The following is a 21,598-nucleotide window of genomic DNA, read 5'->3' on the forward strand; positions in this document are numbered from 1 at the left end:
AGTTACTGGGGACATGCTTTGAAGGGGTTATAGGGCCCCACCCTTTCTTCTTCCTTTTTGTTTCTTGGATGCCACGAGGTAAACAGCTCTACTTTGCTGCACACTCCCCACCAAGATGTTGTCTTGCCATAGGCCCAAAGCAATGGGGTCAGCCAACCATGAACTGTAACCTCTGAACTGTGAGTCAAAAATAAGTATTTCCTCCTTATAAGTTGATTTTCTCAGGCATTTTATCACAGTTAGAGAGAACTAATAACCAAGAGACACTACTTTAACCAGGAGATCAAGGTAAAACATCACCAGTAATGCCATATTGACATCTCATAGCCCATGATAAAGTGCACCAAAAGGGACTTATCACTTCTGTGGAATTCTTTAAAAAATGTACAATGTCAGTGTAATCATGAGAAAACATTAGATAAATCCACACAGTGAGGGATGTTCTACAAAGCAACTGTCCAAAGTGTCAAGGTCATCAATGATAAGAAAAGACTGAGGTACTGTCACATATTAAAGGTGATTAATGCGATGTGGATTTCTGGAACAGACAAGGGACTTTAGTCAATAAGACTTATTAGTTTTAATTTCTTGTTTTTGACAAATGCATCATAGTAGGTATCAACATTAGAGAAAGTTGGATAAGATAATAGCTCTTTGTACTATTTTTGCAAGTTTTCTTTAAGTTTAACATTATTTCAAAGTGAAAGAGTTTTGAAAATTAACAGTGCCTTGATCCTGCCCTGTGAGTTAAGATGAACTCATATGTTTATTTTTTTATTTAAATATTTTTTTAGTTGTTGATGGACCTTTATTTTATGCATTTATTTATATGTGATGCTGAGAATGGAACCCAGTGCCTCACACACGCTAGGCAAGCACTCTACCAGTGAGCCACAACCCAGCCCCAGAACTCATATTTTTAAACTACTGTTTTATGCCAGGCATACTTTGCCCATTTCCTATTGATTCCTCACAACCCCATGTGAACTCTGAAGCTGGTCTTTGCACATGGGAAAGTTGAAGTGTGGCCCCTGGCTCTTGGTCCCTTGTCACTGTGGCTCACATCTTGTACAAGAAGGCTCTGTTCCAGCATTCCAGCACTTAATCTTGCATCAAGAAGCTTCAAAATTGTCATCATACTAATGATATTTTATTTTTAGAAAGAAAAAATATAATTTAAACTTATGTACATCCACATGTCAATATTTTTCCTCTGGAAACTTTAATTCCCAACATGGTCAGACTGTAAATGGACACAAAGGACCACAGTGATCTGCAGAAAGCAAACAAGAGGAACCAACTTCCTGGGGATTTTTATTCTAGAATCAGGTATGCGTTGAGAGCTTTGGCCCGCAGATTTTTCATCTCCTCAAGAACCCTTTCTCCTGCTTTCTCTGCTGCTTGTGCTTGATCTTTCGTGTCTCTGAATATTAGAAAGCACAATAAAGGCATATTAGGCACTTGATAAAACATGCAAATCACCCACCAATGCCAGTGAAGGTTGAAGTTTTTTGTTTTAACATAAGAAGATTTTAAATTTTATTTAGTGCTAATTTACTAATCAGTGAGAACCTTAAGTTTGCAGATGGCTCAGTGGTTAAGCACCCCGGTTCAATCTCAGGAACAACAACAACAACAACAACAACAACAACAACAAAAAAAAAAAAAAAAAAAAAAAAAAAAAAAAAGAAAAGAAAAAGAAAAAGAAAAAGGGAAAGAAAGAAAAAAGGTGGGTTACTCACTTGGTCTAGTGGTTCAAGTGGTCAAGGGTTGCTGGGTAGAACTTGAACCCAATGTGGGATAAAAAGAGGCTGTCAGTTAAGGGATGTCATAGGGTCTGAGTCAAAAGGCTGAGGATTGGGGGGTATCTGTTTCCTAGGGGCCACCTTGCCTCTTGGGGGCTAGGCCAAGGGTGAAGGTGCAGCGGGACATGCCAGGAGAGGCTGTTGTGGAGCTTCCCACCATTCAGATACCTGGGAGGAAATGATGAGTGCTTTGGTGGGAAGGACAGGTGTTCCTTTAAAGATTGTGAACTCAGCCATATGTCTGCCTGGGAAATAGGGGAATCCAATATAAAATGATATGATTCTGAGACATTGTCTAAAGAGAGTGATGTGTGGCAAATGCCTTATACTTTTGGAAAACTAGAAATATCTGAAACTGGAGAACTGAAATGTTCCCTAATGCATGAGATTAAAGAAATCAATTTGGCACCATTTTATGGAATCATGCCTAAAATGTATAGATCATGAATCCTTTTAAAGATACTAATGATTTTTTTTTTTTTTTTTTTTTTTTTGCAGTGCTGGGGATTGAACCAAGGCCTTGTGCTTGCAAGGCAAGTACTCTACCCACTGAGCTATATTCCCAGCCCTAAAGATACTAATGATTGAGTAATATCATTATGATCTTAGGAGTGTTGGATGATGTGTCAGCAACTAAAGCCTCTTGTACGGTTTCTGGGACATTATACAATATGATTCCCCTTAATGGGTCTTGAGAAAAAAAAGACTATTTTCCAGTAAGCAAAGAATCTGTTCAGGTAATTCTAGCCATCACTGGAGAACAGGTGATTCTCTACATCCATGAAAATAAATATTAAAGCAGCACATTGTTTATTCTGTTTTGCTTTTGTTTTTTTGCAGTGCTGGGGATTGAACCCAGGGCCTGGTGCATGGAGGCAAGTGCTCTACCACTGAGCTGCACCCCTGATCCTACACAGCAGTTTTGGTGGGGAAATTAAACATCCTTCATGTGTTCTTTTTGTTCTGTCCCCTCTGTCCAAGCTCTGGTTGATTGAGGCTGGAGGAGGTGAGGGAGATATTTAGGGCAAGATAGAGTAAACAAACTCAAGGAGAGAATAATGCCTGATATAAGTTAAAAAGAATTTCAGGACCAAAAAAATCTTTGGAAAATGATCTATGGGATATTAACCTAGTAGAATACTATGTAGCCCATAAAATGATAATCATCTTGACAATTTTGACATATACATAAATAACTGCAAAAAAGGTGAATTTGGGAATGTGTACTGCAAATGTGTAAAATGCACACATATAAATATTTTAATAAATTTTTAGTAAAAATTAAAAACAAATTTGATGCACAAAAATTTTTTAGAGTCCATTTTTAGTTTACTTTTTTGCAAAGTAGTCAAAATATATAAAAGAAGAAAAAAATGATGCAATGTTTTGGGTAAACATATAAAGTAATAACTCCTACTTCACTTACTTATAATCAATTGGCATTCAACATTAGTTCTTAAAGGGTGAAAAACCACATTAAAGAGAAATGGAAAAGTATTGACTATTACCTAGCTCAAGGGCAAAGTCATTCTACATTCATTTGTAATTTTTGAAATAGAAGAAAAGGTTTTTTATTAAAAACCCTTAGTCAACTGTTTGAAACTTGAAACAAAATACAAAGTGCCCCTCTTTGTTTAGGTACAAGAGGTTGTTTTTTCTGTGTAGTATATTATGATATTTTATTGAGTTAATTAACTGATCAAAACAGGTGCTCACTGTTAGAAATTTTATTTCCTAAATTTTCTTTTACCACAAACTGCCCATCTATTTTCTGAGAAATGTTGCTTGCTGCAGCCTCTGAAACTGTCACAAACAAGCAGAGAAACCCCATAGTGCCCAGAAACATTGAGAATGTCTTTTGGAAAAGCCAGGGCCCCCGAAACAACCTAAACAGAGTTAGAAGATAAACTAAGGAAACAAAATTGCAACACATAAGAAAGAGTAATTGTCCTTAATATGTGAGAGAGCCTTACAAATAAATAAGAAACATAGGCAAAATGGGCAAAATCAGCTTGTCATAAACAAAAATGGCCAATAAAAAGTAGTTGATAAGCATAAATTAAAAAAAAAAAAGAAATTAAAGTTAAAACAATGAGATGACCTTTTTAAATTTAAAATTAAAAAAATCTATCCCATTGATAATGATGAAAAATAAAAAAACAAACAAAACAAAAAACCAAACAAAACAAAAACCAAATTCCCCCCAAAAGATCAAATTTCATGTTGTCCAGGGTGTTCAGATGCAGGCAGTCCTGACCTCTGCTGGTAGGAGGTATGAATGGCAACTATGCAATATATATTAAAACCTTAAAATGTACATTGATCTAGCATTTATGCTTCTAGGAATTTATCTGAAGGAAAAAGAATCCGATGAGTGAGCTGGGGAGATAGCTCAGTTGGTAGAGTGCTTGCCTTGCAAGATCAAAGCCCTGGGTTTAATCCCCAGCACCGCAAAAAAAAAACAAAAAAAAAAAAAAAAAAAAAGAAAAAGAATCCGATGAGTTTTCAAGGAATCATGACACAAGGCTATTTTTTGCGACTTGACTGACAACAGCAAGACATTGAAGAGTTTACATATTCATTAGTAGAGGGTTGGTAAAATAAATTATGAAACATCTACTCAATGAAATACAATGATGCCTATCTATATTTATAAATACATTTATATATTCTAACAAAATTAAACCATATATATAATATATATTATATATATAAACCACATATATATTAAACCATATATAATATGGTTTAATTTTGTTAAAACTGTGTGTGTGTGTCTACAGAAACATATTTGGAAGTCCACAAATCAAAATATGCAAGTTATTACCTTTGGGTGATAGAATTATATTTCTTATTATATTTTTCTGTATCATCTGATTTATTTAATTACATGGAATTTTTAAACAAAAAGGATACATGGAATTTCAAACTTCTAAACTATATGAATTCGAGGCGATTACTTACAATTACAAAAGTATTTTTCCAAATCAGTTTTTAAAAAGATGATGCTAGCTTAGCTAGTTAGTCCCCTGATGGAGAGATGAAAGAAGGAATGTTTTTCACATGTGGCATCTCCATCAATCTTCACAACTGCCCTATGAAAGGGACTGTATTTTTTACATCTTAATGATGAAGAAATTGAGCCCAGAGAAGATAAGTGACTAGACTTTAGGTTTCATATGTAATAAATGGTAGAACTAAGATTCAGTCTCAGGTCTAGTCTGCCTCCAGAGCAAGGGTTCCCTATATTGAATGAAACTCCATCAGCTATTAATAATAAACTAACACCTCTCTGAAGCTGAATTGTAAGCAAATGAAAACACTGGACTCAATTTTTAAAGTTTCAGTTACTAACCAAGGGGCTAATTGTGCATAAAATATACATTTAAATATATGAAACAACAAAAATGTGTCTATTTCAAAGCTGAAGATATTTAGCCTTGTCTATCATAAAAAAATGACAGTTTTAATCCAAGGCTAACTCTTACTAAGGCCCGAAAGCATCCACTTACTTCTCCTTCTTGGTGTCCTTAATGTCCAAGAGAGGGAATTCCACTTGAATCATTTCTGGAGTCAATGTCACTTCTATGTTATGTTCAAAGAGCTCACTGAAAAGCAATAAGATGTTTATGAGAATTGATTTTCCATCCTAACATAAAATAGAATGAATTGTTGTGTTCATGGAAGAGTTCCGCATTCCTTGTTCTTGCAACATTAGTCCTAGACATCTACTTTTGTTGAGTCTAAGTTTGGCGAAGCATAAGGCTGCTAAATTGCTTTCTGCCAGCAAACAATGGTAGGGAGTTATTTATAACCAGAGAATAAAAAGCAGTTTTTAGAAATGGGGCCACAGATTTCATATTCTTTCAAGTGCACATGGAACATTTACCAAAACGAACTCTATCTTAGGCCATAAAGAAAGCCTAAATAATTTCAAAAGAGTGAGATCATTCAGGGCTTGTGTCATAGCTCAGTGGTAAACCGCTTGCCTAGGATGTGTGAAGCACTGAGTTCAATTCTAAGCTGCATATAAGTAAGTAAATAAAAAGTAAAGGATCATCAATAACTTAAAAAAAATCAAAACAAAAAGAGTGAAATCATTCAGATTATTTTCTCTGACCACAGTGGAATTAAAATAGAAATCAATTGCAAAGAATAACTGTACAATTCACAATGGCTTTAAAATTAAATGCTATATTTCTTCTTTTTGTTCTTTTAAGGAAGTTTAGTGGGGCATTATAATTATACATTATGATGGGATTCATTATGTCATATTTGCATGCACATGACATAATTTGATCAGTTTCTGTCCTCAGTACCTTCCCTTCCCCTTTCTTCCTTTCTTCACCTGATCCACTTGCCCTACTTGACTGATGTCCCTTCTGTTGTTGTTTTATTACTATTTCAATTACTGCATTATAATTATATACATAAGTAGGATTCATTGTGGTATATTCACACACAGACATAAAATAATTTGGTGGGTTAAATAGTCCATGGGAAAAGAAATTCAAGGGATCTTGCTTAATCTTTTAGTACTTTCCCTAGAGCAGCACATTTTTTTCTATAAAGACTTTGCAGGACACATAGTCTCAGTTATAACTACTTAACTCTGCTATTACAATATGAAAGGAATCATAGGTAATAACTGAATGGGTGTGGCTACCTTTCAGTAAAACTTGATAAGCACAGGTGTCAGGTGGATTTGGCCACGGGTCATAGTTTGCCAACCTGAGGCTTAGAGCTTTGCTGTGTGATGGTTAAAGCTGAGTCACTTGCCATTTGGATTTCAATGGGAAAAGTGGGGAGGAAGAGTGTAGAGGAGACACACTTAATTTGTCCAGGTTCCTGACCTTATCTGCCAATATCCCATTGGCAAAGACCTCATCAAATGGAGTACTTAACTGCTAGGGAGGCTGGGGAACTTAGCCTCTAGTTTCCACAACTCTGTGGCTTCAGAAAAAGAGGGCAATGAATGGACAAGAGCCTTCTCCACCACATTCAGTTGAAGTGAAATGCTTCTAGGATGAACAAAGTCTTCAAAATTTGGGATCATAAACAACACTCTTTATCCAGCAGTGTTACAGAGGCACAGGTGATCACGGCAGTTTTCTGTTAAGGAGAACACGCTAGACAACTGCAAAAAGTGGTTCTAGTCTCACAAGGCTGAAAGCTAATGTTTACTAAGCAGCTGCTATTTGTGAATCACCATGCTGGTGCTTTGCAGGCATCATCTTCCCAGAGCAGTTTCCTCATCTCTAAGGTGGGCATAATAAGACCTCATTGTGGGGTTACTTGAGACTGCTTTCCAAGCACTACTGCCTATTACAGATTTCGTGCTCAGTAAATGTTAGTTATTTTAATTACTATTCTCCTCAACAGCATCAATTATTTCCTTTAATTCTGATAACTCCCTACTAAGTAGTACTATTATTTCCGTTTCAAAGATGAGGAAGCTGGATCACAACAGTGTGCACGTCAGAGCTAATGGAGGAGGGGCTGCTTCTGGTTTAGTCTGCTGATGTCTCCCCGGTGGGCTGGCCAGGCAGGATTGTTCTTCTGAACCCATACCAAGTGTGTATCATCCTACCTGAGCTGCAGCACTCTCTAGAAATGCCCCCATGGGGTGGTTTGTTTAGAAGCCACTTCAACCTTCCTTTAAGATCAGGATTCCAAGCTTAGATGCTCAAGTACTGCCAAGTTTCAGAGCAGGTGGGCAGGTCTTAGGAGAACTGGATATATGCCTCAGATATTTAGAATTTCACTAATTGATTATTTACATGTAAAAAAATGTTCTGAAAGTACTAATATAGTATGTGTTTATAAAAGAAATAGAAACTGTATGCCACAAATACTCATTTTTAAAGTACATACCGTGTGAAGGATGCTGTTGTCTAGCAAGTACCAAGCCATTTCCTGTGATCACAGAGCAGGCTGGCAGGGACCCTAGTCTAACCATGGCAATGATCAATGGTTATCAGCACTTGAGTTATCAGGATTTCTTTGCTTCATCATAAATGGTATAGTTCAGAATATGAGAGTTTGAATTTATTAAGAGTGAAAACCTTTCTCATGAAATAGAAGGGAGACCAGTAGAGTAGAGGAAAGGGACCAGAGGGAGGGAGGAGGGAGGGAAAGGGGGAATAACGGGGATTCATGTTGACCAAATTATATTGTTATATTGTGTGTATGTACAAATATGTAATAATGAATTACACTATTATGTATTATTATAATGCACTAATAAAATATGGAAAAACATAATTAGCTCTACAAAAGAATGAAAACATTTTTGAATGATGGAGCTAAGGCGTGCAAATCACAAGGGAGGGCAGGTCCCCCATGGCTTCGGCCAACCCAGCTCTTCCCTGTCCTGCTTACAAGGTTTGGGCCATAATTCCAAATGCTGAAATCCTAAATGTCAAAATCCCCAAAGTTTAAAATTCCCACGATCAAAATCTCAAAAATATAATTCTGCAAAAAATTTAAAAATTCTTTAAAAGATATTTATTTACATTGTAAAAAGGTATTGTTTGAAAAACATACAAAGTGACAAAATACTTCATAGGTCATTTACACTAGAAAATGGGCAATAATATACATATTTTTGCAAGCATAAAATACTCCAGGTATGCTAATGACAGTAACAAGGCTCTAAAAGGTATGAGTAGACAAATTGTACTTGTAAGACTAGGTCAAAACGTGGAATGTATTCATGCACGATCCTGTGATTGGTAATTGTGTGCACCTAGCTTTAGGACTGCAGTCATCTGAAATACCATGATGGACAGCCCAAGTTTTGGGATAAGATTGATCAAAACTTTGATGGGTCACTCTGCATATGCAGTTGCCCAAAGAACCAAGTTCTCAAGAAATTTTATCTTTCACAAACACAGTTGTACAAAAAGAACACCTTTTCATTTATGGAGGAAGGATGCACACAATGCTTACACATGAAGTCAATGTGGTAATAATGCACTTTCATGTCAAAAAATTTTCAAATTTGTAAAAAAAAAAAGAATCAGAACTCTGACAGTCTCTGCACAGTTTATACCTCCATATTGGAAATGATGTGAAGATGAAATACATAGCATAGCAAAATGTAAAAAATGTAAAATAATAATACAATTTAAAACAGTGAGGGTGGCTGGGTATAGTGGGGCATGCCTGTAATCCCAGTGGTTCTGGAGGCTGAGGCAGGAGAATTGCAAGTTCAAAACCAACCTCAGCTACTTGGTGAGGCCCTAAGAAACTCAGTGAGACCCTGTCTCAAATTAAAAAATAAAAAGAACTGGGGTGGTCCCTTTTTTATTGTGGCTCAGTGGTTAAGCACCCCTGGGATCAATCCTTGCACCAAATATAAATAAATAAATAAATAATAAAATAGTGGGGTTAAAAAAAAAAAAAAAACTAAAAGAAAGAAACTAACCCTCTCCCCAAAAAACTAAAAAGAAAAATTGACATATGAAGAAGTGTGCGGCAGGGCTAGATGAAGGGTAGATGCAAAGGAAGTCTGTGGGAGCGTCTGACCTTCACAATCATTAACCATCTTCTTAAGACTTGCCTCACAATGAATAGCTACTTTGTTTTTCTTTAGGTCATGCCTCTCCTCAGAGAATATGTTTACATCAGTTCCCTACACTTTTCCTACTCTTTTTGAAATTCTGTGATTCAATACATACTGACATGAGCTTTCCTTATTCAATTTTCCCATTGTTTGGAAATGCACAAATCCATTCTGCATGCACTCATGTACAGATGACAAATTTGGTGGAAATAATACCAGCAATCAAACAGCAACGCTGTTGTCTAACTTACTTTCTTATCCTACCACAGTACATCATTATTTTTGAACCAGTGGGTAACATTGCTGAATTCTTCAGGCAATTGTGATTTTAATTTATTAGAAGCTTCTGGAATTTCACCAGTGGAAAGAATATCAATGCAGACTAATGATGCATTTTTAACTCAAGTTTTTGTCGTCACTGTGTTGCATGACCAATTCTTTCTCCAGAATTTGATTTTCCTGTGCTTCTTATGTAGGACATGGGAATTGTGGTTTTCAAGATCTCAGCTTTCAGGATTTTAACATTTGGGATTTTAATCTTTCAGGTTTGTTTTTTTTTTCAGGACTATAAACTTCAGGGATTTTGATTTTTTTGAGATTTCAACATTTGGGATAATGACATTTGGGACTGTGTCTCTCTGGATTATGGTCTTCCCCATTGATTGCAATTCCTGGGTGGAAAATCCTGAGGATGCAACATCCTGAAATAAGGAGGAAATGTCCAGAACTGGGCTGTGCCCTTATTCCTCCCAGAACAGTATTCTCAGCAATGCTTGAGCTCGGAGATCCATGTGACACTCAGGCATAGCAGCAGAGTGGAGTGAGCTTTCCTTATTACATTTTCAGGGTCCCTCAGTGGCAATGTATATGGGGCCTTTGTCAGTGCGGCTATCTCCACCCTGGGCAGCTTTCTACCTTGAGGAGTGAAAGTTATAGTATGGATCTGGAATCCACCACAAAGTCTCGTGCTGAAAGCATGGTCCCCAATGCAGTAAGGTTCAGAGGTGAGGCTTTCCAGAAATGAGGGCTCTGATCTCATCAATGAATTAATCCACAGATAGATGAATGGACTACTGAGAGGTAGGACCAAGTTGGAGGAAGTAGGTCATTGGGGTGTGTATCCTGGAAGGGTTTATCTCCCCCGCCACCAGCTCTCTCTCTCTCTCTTTCTCTCTGCTTCCTGGCTGTCATGAGCTTTTCTGTGCCATGCCCTTCTGCCTTGACGTTCTGCCTTAACTCAGGTCCAGAGCAATGGAGTTGGCCAACCACGGACTCAATCTCTGAAACTATGAGTCAAAAATAAACTTTTCCTCCTCTAAGTTGCTCTTGTCATGGTTTTAGGCCACAAAAATGAAAAACTGACTAACACAGGGAACCAGCTCACCCTGAATCCTGAGCCTCTGTTTATCCTTGCTGTGTGAATCTGTGAGTAACACATCTGCTTTGCCTGACTTGTACAAGTGTTCTGCCTCACTGGACTAGACCTAAGAACTTTTGCAGATGCCAAAGAGGCAGAAAAACATATTGATAAATGACTTTCTTGAGTATTTTGAAAAGTGACAGGAGTTACAAATAAGAGATTCATTTCTGAAATGAGCAATTCATATAAAGACCAGTAAAAATGTATTCCAGCCAGGGCTTGGGATGTAGCTCAGTTGGTAGAGTGCCTGCCTCACAAGCACAAGGCCCTGGGTTCAATCTCCAGCACCACAAAAAAAAAAAAAAAAAAAAAAAAAAAAAAAAAAAGTATTCCATGGTCATATTTCAAATAAAAATGAAGACATCTGTCTTGTTGAAGAAATGAAGTTATACTTCAGAATACTTCATCTCTCTCACTTGGAGGCAAAGCAATCCCGTGTGTTTCAGCTTTCCATCACAGCATCAAAATACCTGAGGTAATCAACTTGTCAGGAGAAAGACTTATTTCAGTTCACAGTGTCAGTGGTTTCCGTCCACGGTCACTTGGCCCTGTTGCCTCTGGGCCTGTGGTGGCACAGTACATCATGGTGGGGGTGTATGGCAGAAGCAGCCTATTCACTTCACTCCAGCCAGGATGAAAATAGAGACAGGAAAGGACCAGGGTCCCCAAATACCCTGCAGGGACACATGCCCAGTGACTTAACTTCATGAAGCCCCACTCTCAGAGGTTCCAGCACCTTCCAACAGAACCAAGCAGAGGACCAAGCAATTAAAAGTGGGCCTGCCGGGGGCATTCCAGAGCCCGTGTAACTGTCACTGGCCCAGGAGCCCAAAGCAAATCTTTTCATTGAAAGGGTTTATCTTTTCCCCAGTGTCGCCGCCCGCGGCAACAATTGTGCGGGTATTTATCGGAGGTGGACTGGGAATAAACTACTTTTCCTATATTCACTAATTTATAGAGGAAGAGAGACTTTGAGAAGAAGAGATGCTTTCTTAGAGGTTAGAGGAAGAGAAACTTTGCTTATCAGGAAGAGAGACTTTGCTTAGAGGAAGAGAAACTTTGAGAGAAAGATAGGCTTTGCTTATAGAGACTTTGCTTAGAGAGAAAGTTTTAGAGAAAGAGAGGCTTCTATGCTTATCAGAGATCTATTTCTTCTTAAGAGTTGCGTCCCGCATCCTGTGAACTAGGTGCTATCTATCTGAGGGCTAGCTGCTTCTTCTAGCTGCTGCTTCTCTCCGCTACCTGCTTCTGCTTACTGCTGCTTCTCCTTGCCCTCTGCCTATTGCCCACTTATATTCCCTCCAGGAGGTGGAGGGCGGGGCCACGCCAGTTGAGATCAGGAGAGGAGCCAGCTGCCCTATCACAGCAAAGGTCAAAACGAGCAGGCCCGAGCAGTTGCACTCGGGAACATCTGTGCACGTGTTGTGTGCATGGACTTAATTGAATACGGCCAATGATAAATCACCTGAGTGTGCTTATGTTAATTAACCTCCTCACTGCCGAACTGATCAAAGCAACCTCCGGCTGGCCGCCAGGTGCCATCCTGGCGCAGCCCACATGGCACAGCCCCCAACACCCCCGCCCTTTCTCTCTCTTTATCTCATGCAGGCCCAGAATGGAGACTTGGCTGAACGGTGGTCAGATACTGGACTCTTCATGCTGACACTGTGCTCCAGTTGAATGGAGGCATGCAGGGCCATTGGGGTCTTTGGTACATGCCTAAGCTGGCAACGCACGCTTTCAGCTTCTCACCCTTCTCCTTGCCATAGTTTCCTTGGTCTCCTCATGGGATGAGGTGTTCTCTCATTTCCCATCTCTCCTGCCCCTGTTCCTCAAGCCTTAATTCCAAAAAGGCTCGGAGAGAGACTTACACTGACTGACAGGTGAGACTCCCCAGGGTTCCCTCCTCGGAGGCATCTGTGCTTTAGTAGGGATAGAGCTAAAGAGGGGATCTTCAGTAACAGAAGGTCTGGAAATAGAGACTGCAGGAGGAGGTTTGGGGCCCTGGGTCTTCTAATGTGCCACGATCTTTGTCATGTAAGGCTGGTGACCTTCCTTGTGCCATACCCTAAAGCTGGAAACACAGATGCAGCAACACATCCAAGTGCTCCTTTATACCACCTGTAAGGATATTAAAAACCAAAAAAAGTTGAGGCTATTGAGGCACCGAGGGGTGAGGTCACTTGTCCAAGGTGTATTGAGAGTGAGTGGCAGAGGGGGGGCTTGAAACCACAGTCTGCACCTTCACTGCTATGATATGCAACATCTCAAATGCTCTAGATTGATTATGATAGAATTTAATTTTAATGAAAGATGGCCCTAAGGTTTGGATGTGGTTTGCTCCCAAATGGCTTTCATGATGGAAGCTTGGTCCCCAGTGTGGTGACATGTGAGGAGGTGTCTCAGTGGGAGCTTGTTAGATTATTGATGTATTCCCTCAGAAGGGAGTAAGATAGTTCTTGGAGGACTCTAGAGTTAGTTCTCATGAGAGTGAGTTTTTGTGAGAGTGAGCCTGAGCCCTGAATTGCTCTGCCATGTGCTTCCACCATTGTGACGCCATCTACCATGAGGCCCTTAACAGAGAGAGCTGGGGCTTTGCCTTTGAACTCTTAGAATTGTAAGCTAAATAACCCTTTTTTATTTATAAAGTTAATCTGCATTGGGTATTTTGTTATAGTAATAGCAAATGGACTAATATAGATGGATATGGCTAAAACTTTGTTTTGTTGATTAGTGAAACTAGAAAATTTAAGTGGATTTTATCCTCATCTGGTAGAAAGTACTTGCTAAAACATATGGAAGTTCTTATTTTCTCCCTGAAGTTATGCAGTGATCTAACCAAGAGCTAAACATATTTTAAAAAGGAGAGAACAATGACTGCAATATTGAGGCATTTGCAAATGGGGCACTGGCTGGTGGTTCAGCTGGGGATGTGTGTGCCTGAGGTGTTCATGATGAGCAGCTGCTCGGAGCAAGCTCACAGGTTCTGCTTGGCTCAGATTTCCCATTCTTGGGTCTGCTTCAGGGTCTCTTGCTATCAGGTTTAAATGGGCATGGAAACAAGAGATTCAAGGACATATTTTCACTGACTGCTGGCTGCTGATCATTAAAATAAAATGTAAGCATCTTGCTTCCAGTCTTATTCTTTATGCCTATCCAAATCGTACCACTATTTCCTGCACTAACCTGAGTCCACATGACTGTGGCACCTCTCCCGCCCTTCAGCACCATCTCTGCTCTCCCTTCCCTTGTGCTCCTGGAGCCGCTACCCACCAGCACGTTTTAGACCTTGTCTACTCTCCAGTGCAAGTTGGGATCTCATTTAGGTGGTGGTACGGTTGGGCGTTAGACTTATCTGCTCATTTGAGTTGCAAGATCAAGTGCTGCGTGCTCTTCTGAAATCCCTCACAGTACCTTGCACAGTTTTGGAAAACAGATCACATTAGAGATTAAAGGTAAAATAAATAAATAAATAAATACCGTTCAGTAGTTTCCAGTCTGTCTTCTTCCGGTAAGTCCTCAAGAGGGGCAGGAGTGTTTATAGGAAGTATAATCGGATTGTAGGAATCACAGCTGTAGCAAAAAAAAAAATCGCACATGCAGCCCCAGAATAAATGATCACATTAGCAGTTTGGGGTCTTTATGTGATTTCCTACAGCACCTCAACACCTCAACTTTACCACTGATGGGCCCTCTACTCCTCTGCCCTCCCTTACTCTGGAACACCCACCAATGCTTCTGGAAAAGGCAGAGGCAGGGAGCTGTGAGAGGTCCTGGTCACACCCTGGAGAATGCTGCCCTGAGCTATTTCCTGGAGTGTAAAGTCACTGTTACAGAGGGGACGGTGGGGGACAGCTCAGTGGTGGAGCACTTGCCTAGTGTGTGCAAGGCTAAAGTCGCACCATTCCCTGGGAGGGGAGGGAAGGCTAGTTAGATGACTTACTTCCGTTCTTGGCATTTTCCCCACCTTCATAGTCTTCCTTGGTCATTCGATCCAATTTCGAACCTTCCTCCCACCCCATTAGGTACTGTTTGGCATTATACCTACAGAGATTTATATGAAATTTCCTGAGTACTGAGGACATTAAAATAATTGAGATAGGGAGAAAAAATATATCACTATTTAAACGTTGGCAGCAGACTTCTGTTTCAAGATGGCAGAATGAGTACTAGATTTTTTTTTTTTTTTTTTTTTTTTGGTCTCAACTCCTTCCTTAAAAACCTTTGAAATGATGTTGAAGGAATAAAAACTGATCATGCAACAGCAAAGAGAACAGGCAAAGGACATGAGTGGATAAATTTTTTCAACAATTTTGGTGGGAGAAATTTCCAGAAGCCTGGAAGTATTCTGGGTCCTGAAAAAGAGCAAAATGTGGTATGTGAACATAGATGGAAGGAAAGGGACCTCTTCCCAGACTGGGAAAGACTGCACGCTGAAGACAGACAGAAGGAGCAGGAGCAGAAAACGGGTGAACCTGAAGCTCCTCTGTGTATGCCTTTGAGGTGAGACTCTTATCCTTGTTTTGTTTTTGTGTGAAAATGGACTTGACTGCCAAGTATGGAAAATGGCTAGAAAGAAGCTACGGCACCATGGTTTTCACAGAGGGAAAGAGAATGGGAATGGCATCTGTGAACGGAAATGCTGTGGTTTCTAGGAGCGAATGCACAAGAAGATATCTAGAGTGCCACTGTTGGTATAAGAAGAGAAAATAGGAAAAATACATGCATTTGTAATGCTTAGCCCCACAAAGACAAACACAGGAAAGGTAAGGCAGAAGACCAAGTTGGTTCTCTCCCCTGAGGAGGAATGGGCTGGAGGGAGGTGGGAGGAAGGGACACCTCCCTGGGCATGCCTTTTTGTGTAGTTTTGAGTTTGGAAGACATGTTGATGTTCTACTGATTGAGAACATAAGATTAAGTCAATACGAAAGGAAAAATTTATAAAACTGGAATCAAACTGAAACAAATAATTCCATAATCACAATAGAGGGAAAGAAAGAAAAAGAAAAGGACGGAGAGAGAAAGAGAGAGGAAGGGAGAGATGGGGAGCAGAAAGTGGGGAAGGGAGGGAAAAGAGAAAGAAGAAAGAACTCAAATAGCAGAAAAAGAAGAAGTAACTTCTATAGTGTGAGACTATACCCACATACCCACATTATCTTGGGTGGGACAGGGTAGGGGAAGAATTGCAAATAAATCTGAGCTCTATTTATTATGCTTGTTTATTAAAGTGATCATGGATGAGTCAATTCTGAAACCACTGGATATATTATGAAGTCGAGTAAGCAAGTGAACGTGCTAGGAGCCAGGGTTCTCCCAGTGAAAGGAAAGTGGGAAGCAAGCAGTAATGCCTGGATGTCAACTGGAACTGTAGGGTTTGGTGTGGATTCACGATTTCTAAAATGCGTGTATGTGTGTTTATATTACGTGTGTGTACATATATGTATGTATGTGTCTATGTGGATGTGAAGTGTGTGTCTGCACACCTCTGGCTTTGCACAAAAGGCCAAGCTACAAGGACACCCCAGTAGCAGTGTGCACATCTATCCCTCAGATTTTTATCTTAATTCCATTCCCCTCTAAAAAGACCCTGGATCCCACTCTTTGAGATTAGCCGTTTATTGACTTCATGACAAAGAATCTGGGTTCTCACTGAAAGTTCCACCAAAACTTTTGAATATGTGTGTAGTCTGAGAGGAATCCTGCTGAGAAGAGGGACTCAGAAGAGGGAGCTGGACCACTCTGCAGAGACCAGCCTGGTTTGGGGCAATGTAATGACAACAACCAAGAAATTTTCATGAAATGAAATGAGTCCAATTTGTAAATTCTCCGTTTATGTTCCTCTGATTTTTTTTTTTGTATTAATATGTTCTTTTTGTTTTTGGATTCAGGGATTGAACTCAGGAGCACTCAACCACTGAGCCATATTCCCTGCCCTATTTTGTATTTTGAGATGGTGATGGAGGCAGACGATGGTTGGGTGTTCTTTGTTTTGCATTGTTTTACTTTAGTGTCCTTACTTGACAAAGTAAAATTCTGACAACCCTAACTCAGTTGCCCCAATTTTTCTAAACTTTTCACTTTTCTGTAAAATCTGAAAGTCTAGGACCGACTGGATGAGATAAATTCTTTGGTTGCCGCTCACTTCTCAGAGTTTGAGAAAGTCCATAGAAAGTCAACAAATTCTCTCTGAATTTACTAAAAGGTAAAGAAATCAATGAGCTGCTCTGATTCACAAAGATATAAAAATGACTTGGAATAAATAAATAAATGTTAAGCAATTGTATTATATGGTTTAGCAAGATGCAGATGAATCTCAGGATCAAAAGATACAAAGGAAACCTCATAGTACTAGAAGGTAATTTATTCAAGAAAAATGTCTGCGAAGTTGAAAACTCGTTAGTGGATGTGTATGACTGAATGTTTGTGTCCTCCGCAAACTCATAGGCTGAAACCTAACTCCCCGTGCGATGGTATTTTGAGATGGAGCCTTTGGGAGGTGATCAGGTCATGAGAGTGCAGCCCTCATGAATGGGATTAGTGCCCTTGGAAGAGAAGCTCCAGAGGACTGCCCTGCTCCTCTGTTCACATGAGCACACAGCGAGAAGGCATCCATGAGCCCTCGCCAGACACCGTGTCTGCTAGTGCCTTGATCCTGAACTTTACAGCCAGGAAATAAATTTCCTGTGAGAAATAAATTTCTGTTGTTTATAACCTATCCAGCTATTATGGTTTGGATGTGGTGTCCCCCAAAAGCTCACGTGTGAGACAATGCTAGAAGGTTTGGAGGAGAAGTGATTGGATCATAGCCTTAACCTAATCAGTGAGGTCATCCCTGATGGGACTCAGTGGTAACTGCAGGCAGGTGGGGTGTGGCTGGAGCAAGCGGTTCATTGGGGGCGTGTCTGTGGGGTATATATTTGTATCTGGAGAGTGGAGTCTCTCTCTGCTTTCTGCTCATCATGGGAACTGCTTCCCTCTGCCACATTCTTCCACCATGTTGTTCTGCTTCACCTGGAGACCTGAAGAATAAAGCTGGATGTCTACGGACTGAGACCTCTGAAACCTCTAAATAAGCCTTTCCTTCATTACAGTTGTTCTGGTGGGGTCCTTTAGTCACAGCAGTGAGAAAAGCTGATTAAAACACCAGCCTGTGGCATTTTGTTATAGCAACTTGAATGGACTAGAACAGAACTTTAAAAAAAGGAATTACTATTATTATTTTGTAACTGCATTTAGAAATAACACATGTCTTAGAATCCTGCAACCAGTGGGATTCCATGATAAGAAAATAAAGAATCTTCTCTTGATGTTTGAACTGTTATTCAGTTGCAGTTTATTTTGAAACAAACTGGCCCAACAGAGCATTTGGGCACAGAAGCTGAAAGTAACAAGTCATGGTGGAGAGTTTTCTTTAATTCATGTAGAATTCATGTTTAATTCATGATTGTTCAAGTCCATGGCTACTGCCCACTGACTGCTTGTGGAAAGAACAGCCTCAGGGGATATTTCCAAGGACATTGGTTTGGAAATAAAGAACGATGTTTTCTCTTAATTCTTGGGAACCGTGTGTGTGCACAGCTGTAGTCCCCTTCTCATTTTGCTTATTCGGTTTCATGACAGAATCCCAGTTTGTTTTACTGATTTACTGTTTGGTTTACTGATTATATGGGTGAGTTTTATTTATTTATTTACTTATTTTGGTGCTGGAGATTGAACCCAGGGCCTTAGCATGCTAGCCAAGTTCTCTACTACAAGGGTCTTTTTAAAATTAATTAATTAATTGATTGATTGATTTTTCAATACTGGGGATTAAACCCAGACTGAACCCAGAAGATTGAACCCAGGAGCATTTTGTCACTAAGCAACATTCCCAGACCTTTTTAATTTTTTTTTAATTTTGAGGCAGGGTCTCACTAGGTTGCTTAGGGCCTTGCTAAGTTGCTGAGGCGGGTCTTACAACATGGGTCATTTTTTTTTTGCGGTGCTGGGGATCGAACCCAGAGACTGAGCTATCTCCCCAGCCCCAGCATGGATCATTTTTATGGGCCCTGGTCGCCCAGCAAAATGCAGTTTTCTGAGGTGGTGATGGCACCATCTGGTGGCCACGCAGTGACTGATCATGCAGGCTGGGAGGAGAAGAGAAGGGTCACCAAAGCATGCACCAGGCAGCATGCTGGATTGCTCCATATGATCACTAAGATCATTTTATTTCAATTCTTGAAACAGCCCTGTGAGGACCCCATCAGCCTTTCATTTCCTCACTTGCCCCTGCTTCACAGGTGAGGAAATAAAGGTCTACAGTGAAGAAGTGACTCACCCAATTACAGAAAGTTAGTGACATAGCCAGCAAATTACAGAGGCTGGTCTCTGACACCAGGCTTTCCCTTTTTCTATGCTGCCACTGTTTCCCTGATTCTGGAGGATTTAGATTTTTTGAAGTATGTTAAAATAAAGAAGAAAGATGCTGGGTTCATTTTGAGTGGCAACAGGCTGAATGAGGTATGACAGGAAAGGGAGCAGCATGTTTGAGCTCCTGCCCTGTCCTGAACCCCCTGCCTCAGGTTTTTTATTTTGTGTAAAAAGGCAAATAGTGGAGAAGCCCCAGAGAAATAATCCAAAACATGGCACATGGAGAAGCCTCTGGAAGTTCAGATGCACCAAGTTTAACTCAGGAAGATTCTCCCGCTGGCAATGAAGGAAGAGTCAAATTAAGTCCTAGAGGTACAATGATTCCAACAATCTTCTCCAATCCCTGGAGAGGGGCAGGTGGATGGACAGTGGACTTGGGGTAGCTGCCTTTTGGGTAAGTATTTGTCCATTTTCTGCTGCTAACAACACAATACCACAGACTGGGTAAATCATAAAGAAAAGGATTATTTTGGCTCACAGTTCTGGTCCAAGTCAAGGGGCTGCCTCTGGTAGTGGCCTTCTTGCTGGCAGAGTCCAGGAATGGCACCAGGCATCATGTGGTGAGACGGGGAGTGCAGGCGTGTGTCCTCCTGTCTCTGTCCCTTTTCTTATAAAACTCTCAGGATTCAATCATGAAGGCTCACCCCTTATCTAATTGTAATTGATTTCCAAAGGCTCCACCTCTAGGTGCTACTGTTGGGTGAGGTTTCCATTTTCTTAACATCTCACATTGGGGATTAAACTCCAACATGAGTTTTGGAGGAGACAAACCACATCCAGATCATAGCAGAGAACTTTCTTACTCCTACTAAAAATGTGATGCCAAGTCTGAGAAGGACCTGGGAAGGACCCTCACAAGTTCAGTCTCTGTGTCTTACTGACAAGAGGACTCAGAATGGTGCCTGAGCGGACAGATGAGGTCCTGTGAGGTTCTCCATGTTTCTAAGTCAGAGGAGCTGGACACACTGGTGGGAGTTGGATAGGGGGTTGTAAAGAGCCCCTGCTGACCTTGGTCAGTGGCAGGGTTCAGCTTTCCTGGATACTCTTAGGGTTTTGCCACCTTGGGTGGGCCTCCTTCTGGATCAGAGAATTTGAACAGAAAATGACAGCTGATAATCATTGTGGGACATTAGTCGCGTTTGCTTACCAATAACTCATTTAGTTACATTTAGAAGGGCAATGACCTGAAGAAGCAAGTTCAAGGGCTCAGGAGTGGGCTGTTGACCTGATGGAGTCTAAAGAAAAGGTATCAGTCTATTTGTTTGCTATCATAGGATTTTGAAGAGATATTAAATATGCAGATTGGTGGAAATTTGACTACCTTAATTTTCTTCTTTCATTGGCCAACAATATTCTCACCTACCCATTCTGAATCTATGGCTGAGCTCCAAGCTGTATATGGAGCCGAGCTGTCTCTGTCTGAGGATAGCACGGGACTCCCATGAGCACCAGGCTAAGTGAAAAGTGAATTCTTTAGAATTGGATATGGAGGGTGCAGAAGGTGATCTGGGCAAGTTAAAAATTTGAAAAATTGACCATGAGTATTTCAGCAGAATTATATAGATTGTTGGTCTGCTTTTACTAAAGAATTGCCAGTTGACCACCTAGGATGTCACTTTTTAAATAGTGTGTCTCAAGATAATTTCAAAATGTGAAAATCAGTTACATGTCGCCACAGCTCTGGGACCAGCAAGCCCTCCCCCGTGTTTTAGAAGTACAATTTGACACATTGTTGGCATTCAACTTCTGGGGGTCTTGGCCTCTGTGACTTGAGGGGCAGACCTCCCCCTGTGTGACAGACAGACATGCTGTGGCCTACCTCTGTGTGGGCTCCATCTTAGAGGTTTCAGGCAAGAACGAGAGCACCAGGGACTGGAACCTCTTCCAGTGCATGATTCCAGGAATGATGTCCTGTGATCAAAGTTGGTTCAGGGATTCAGCATGGAAGGGACTGGTTGGTGGGCAGAGTCTAGAAGGACTTCATTTCATTCAGCTATTTAAAATCCCAAAATGTCAGCTCCAGGCTTATCATTTCATTAAGTAGGATTGAATTTTGCTGAAGCAAAAGGACAATTTCTTTTGTGATTGTAAAGGCAAAAAGGGCAACACGGAATGGAAGTGCCCCTCCTCCTGTCCCTATGATGGAGGGCAGCTGTGGTCTTACGATCTGCTTTGAGGATCATGGATGCCCCAATCAAAGAGGATGGGTTGTTCTTCAGATGATAAGACAGACAGGGACATCATGTGTGCAAATGTGTTGGTGATGTGCCAAGTGCTGTCAGGAGTCCATCAGCTCAGTTGAGTACAAGGCATATGATAGGGCACACCTGAAGAGGCTGGTAGGTCACCATGGGCCTCATGGGCCTAGCTAATAAGTGAGGAGCTGTTCACACAGGC

At 40.5% G+C, this 21,598-nt stretch overlaps 1 protein-coding gene across 4 annotated transcripts in view; it reads right to left on the reverse strand.

Annotated features, from left to right (window-relative positions):
- Window positions 1–530: 530 nt before the first annotated feature.
- The window catches only part of CFAP221 (cilia and flagella associated protein 221), a 105,919-nt gene continuing 84,851 nt past the window's right edge, over window positions 531–21,598 (reverse strand). For 3 of the 4 annotated variants that reach the window (XM_079133826.1, XM_079133825.1, XM_079133824.1), the window contains exons 21-24: window positions 21,021–21,112; window positions 14,273–14,365; window positions 5,318–5,413; window positions 531–1,423 (exon numbers count right to left, since the gene is read on the reverse strand). In XM_079133826.1, the coding sequence (XP_078989952.1) occupies window positions 1,315–1,423; window positions 5,318–5,413; window positions 14,273–14,365; window positions 21,021–21,112 (390 nt within the window). In that variant the 3' untranslated portion in view covers window positions 531–1,314. Of the gene's footprint in view, window positions 1,424–5,317; window positions 5,414–14,272; window positions 14,366–21,020; window positions 21,113–21,598 lie in introns of those variants that run through there. The other variant, XR_013762838.1, reaches the window with a different exon arrangement.

The sequence above is a fragment of the Sciurus vulgaris genome (genome assembly GCF_902686455.1).
Source record: "Sciurus vulgaris genome assembly, chromosome: 3".
In the NCBI taxonomy this organism is placed as follows: domain Eukaryota; kingdom Metazoa; phylum Chordata; class Mammalia; order Rodentia; family Sciuridae; genus Sciurus; species Sciurus vulgaris.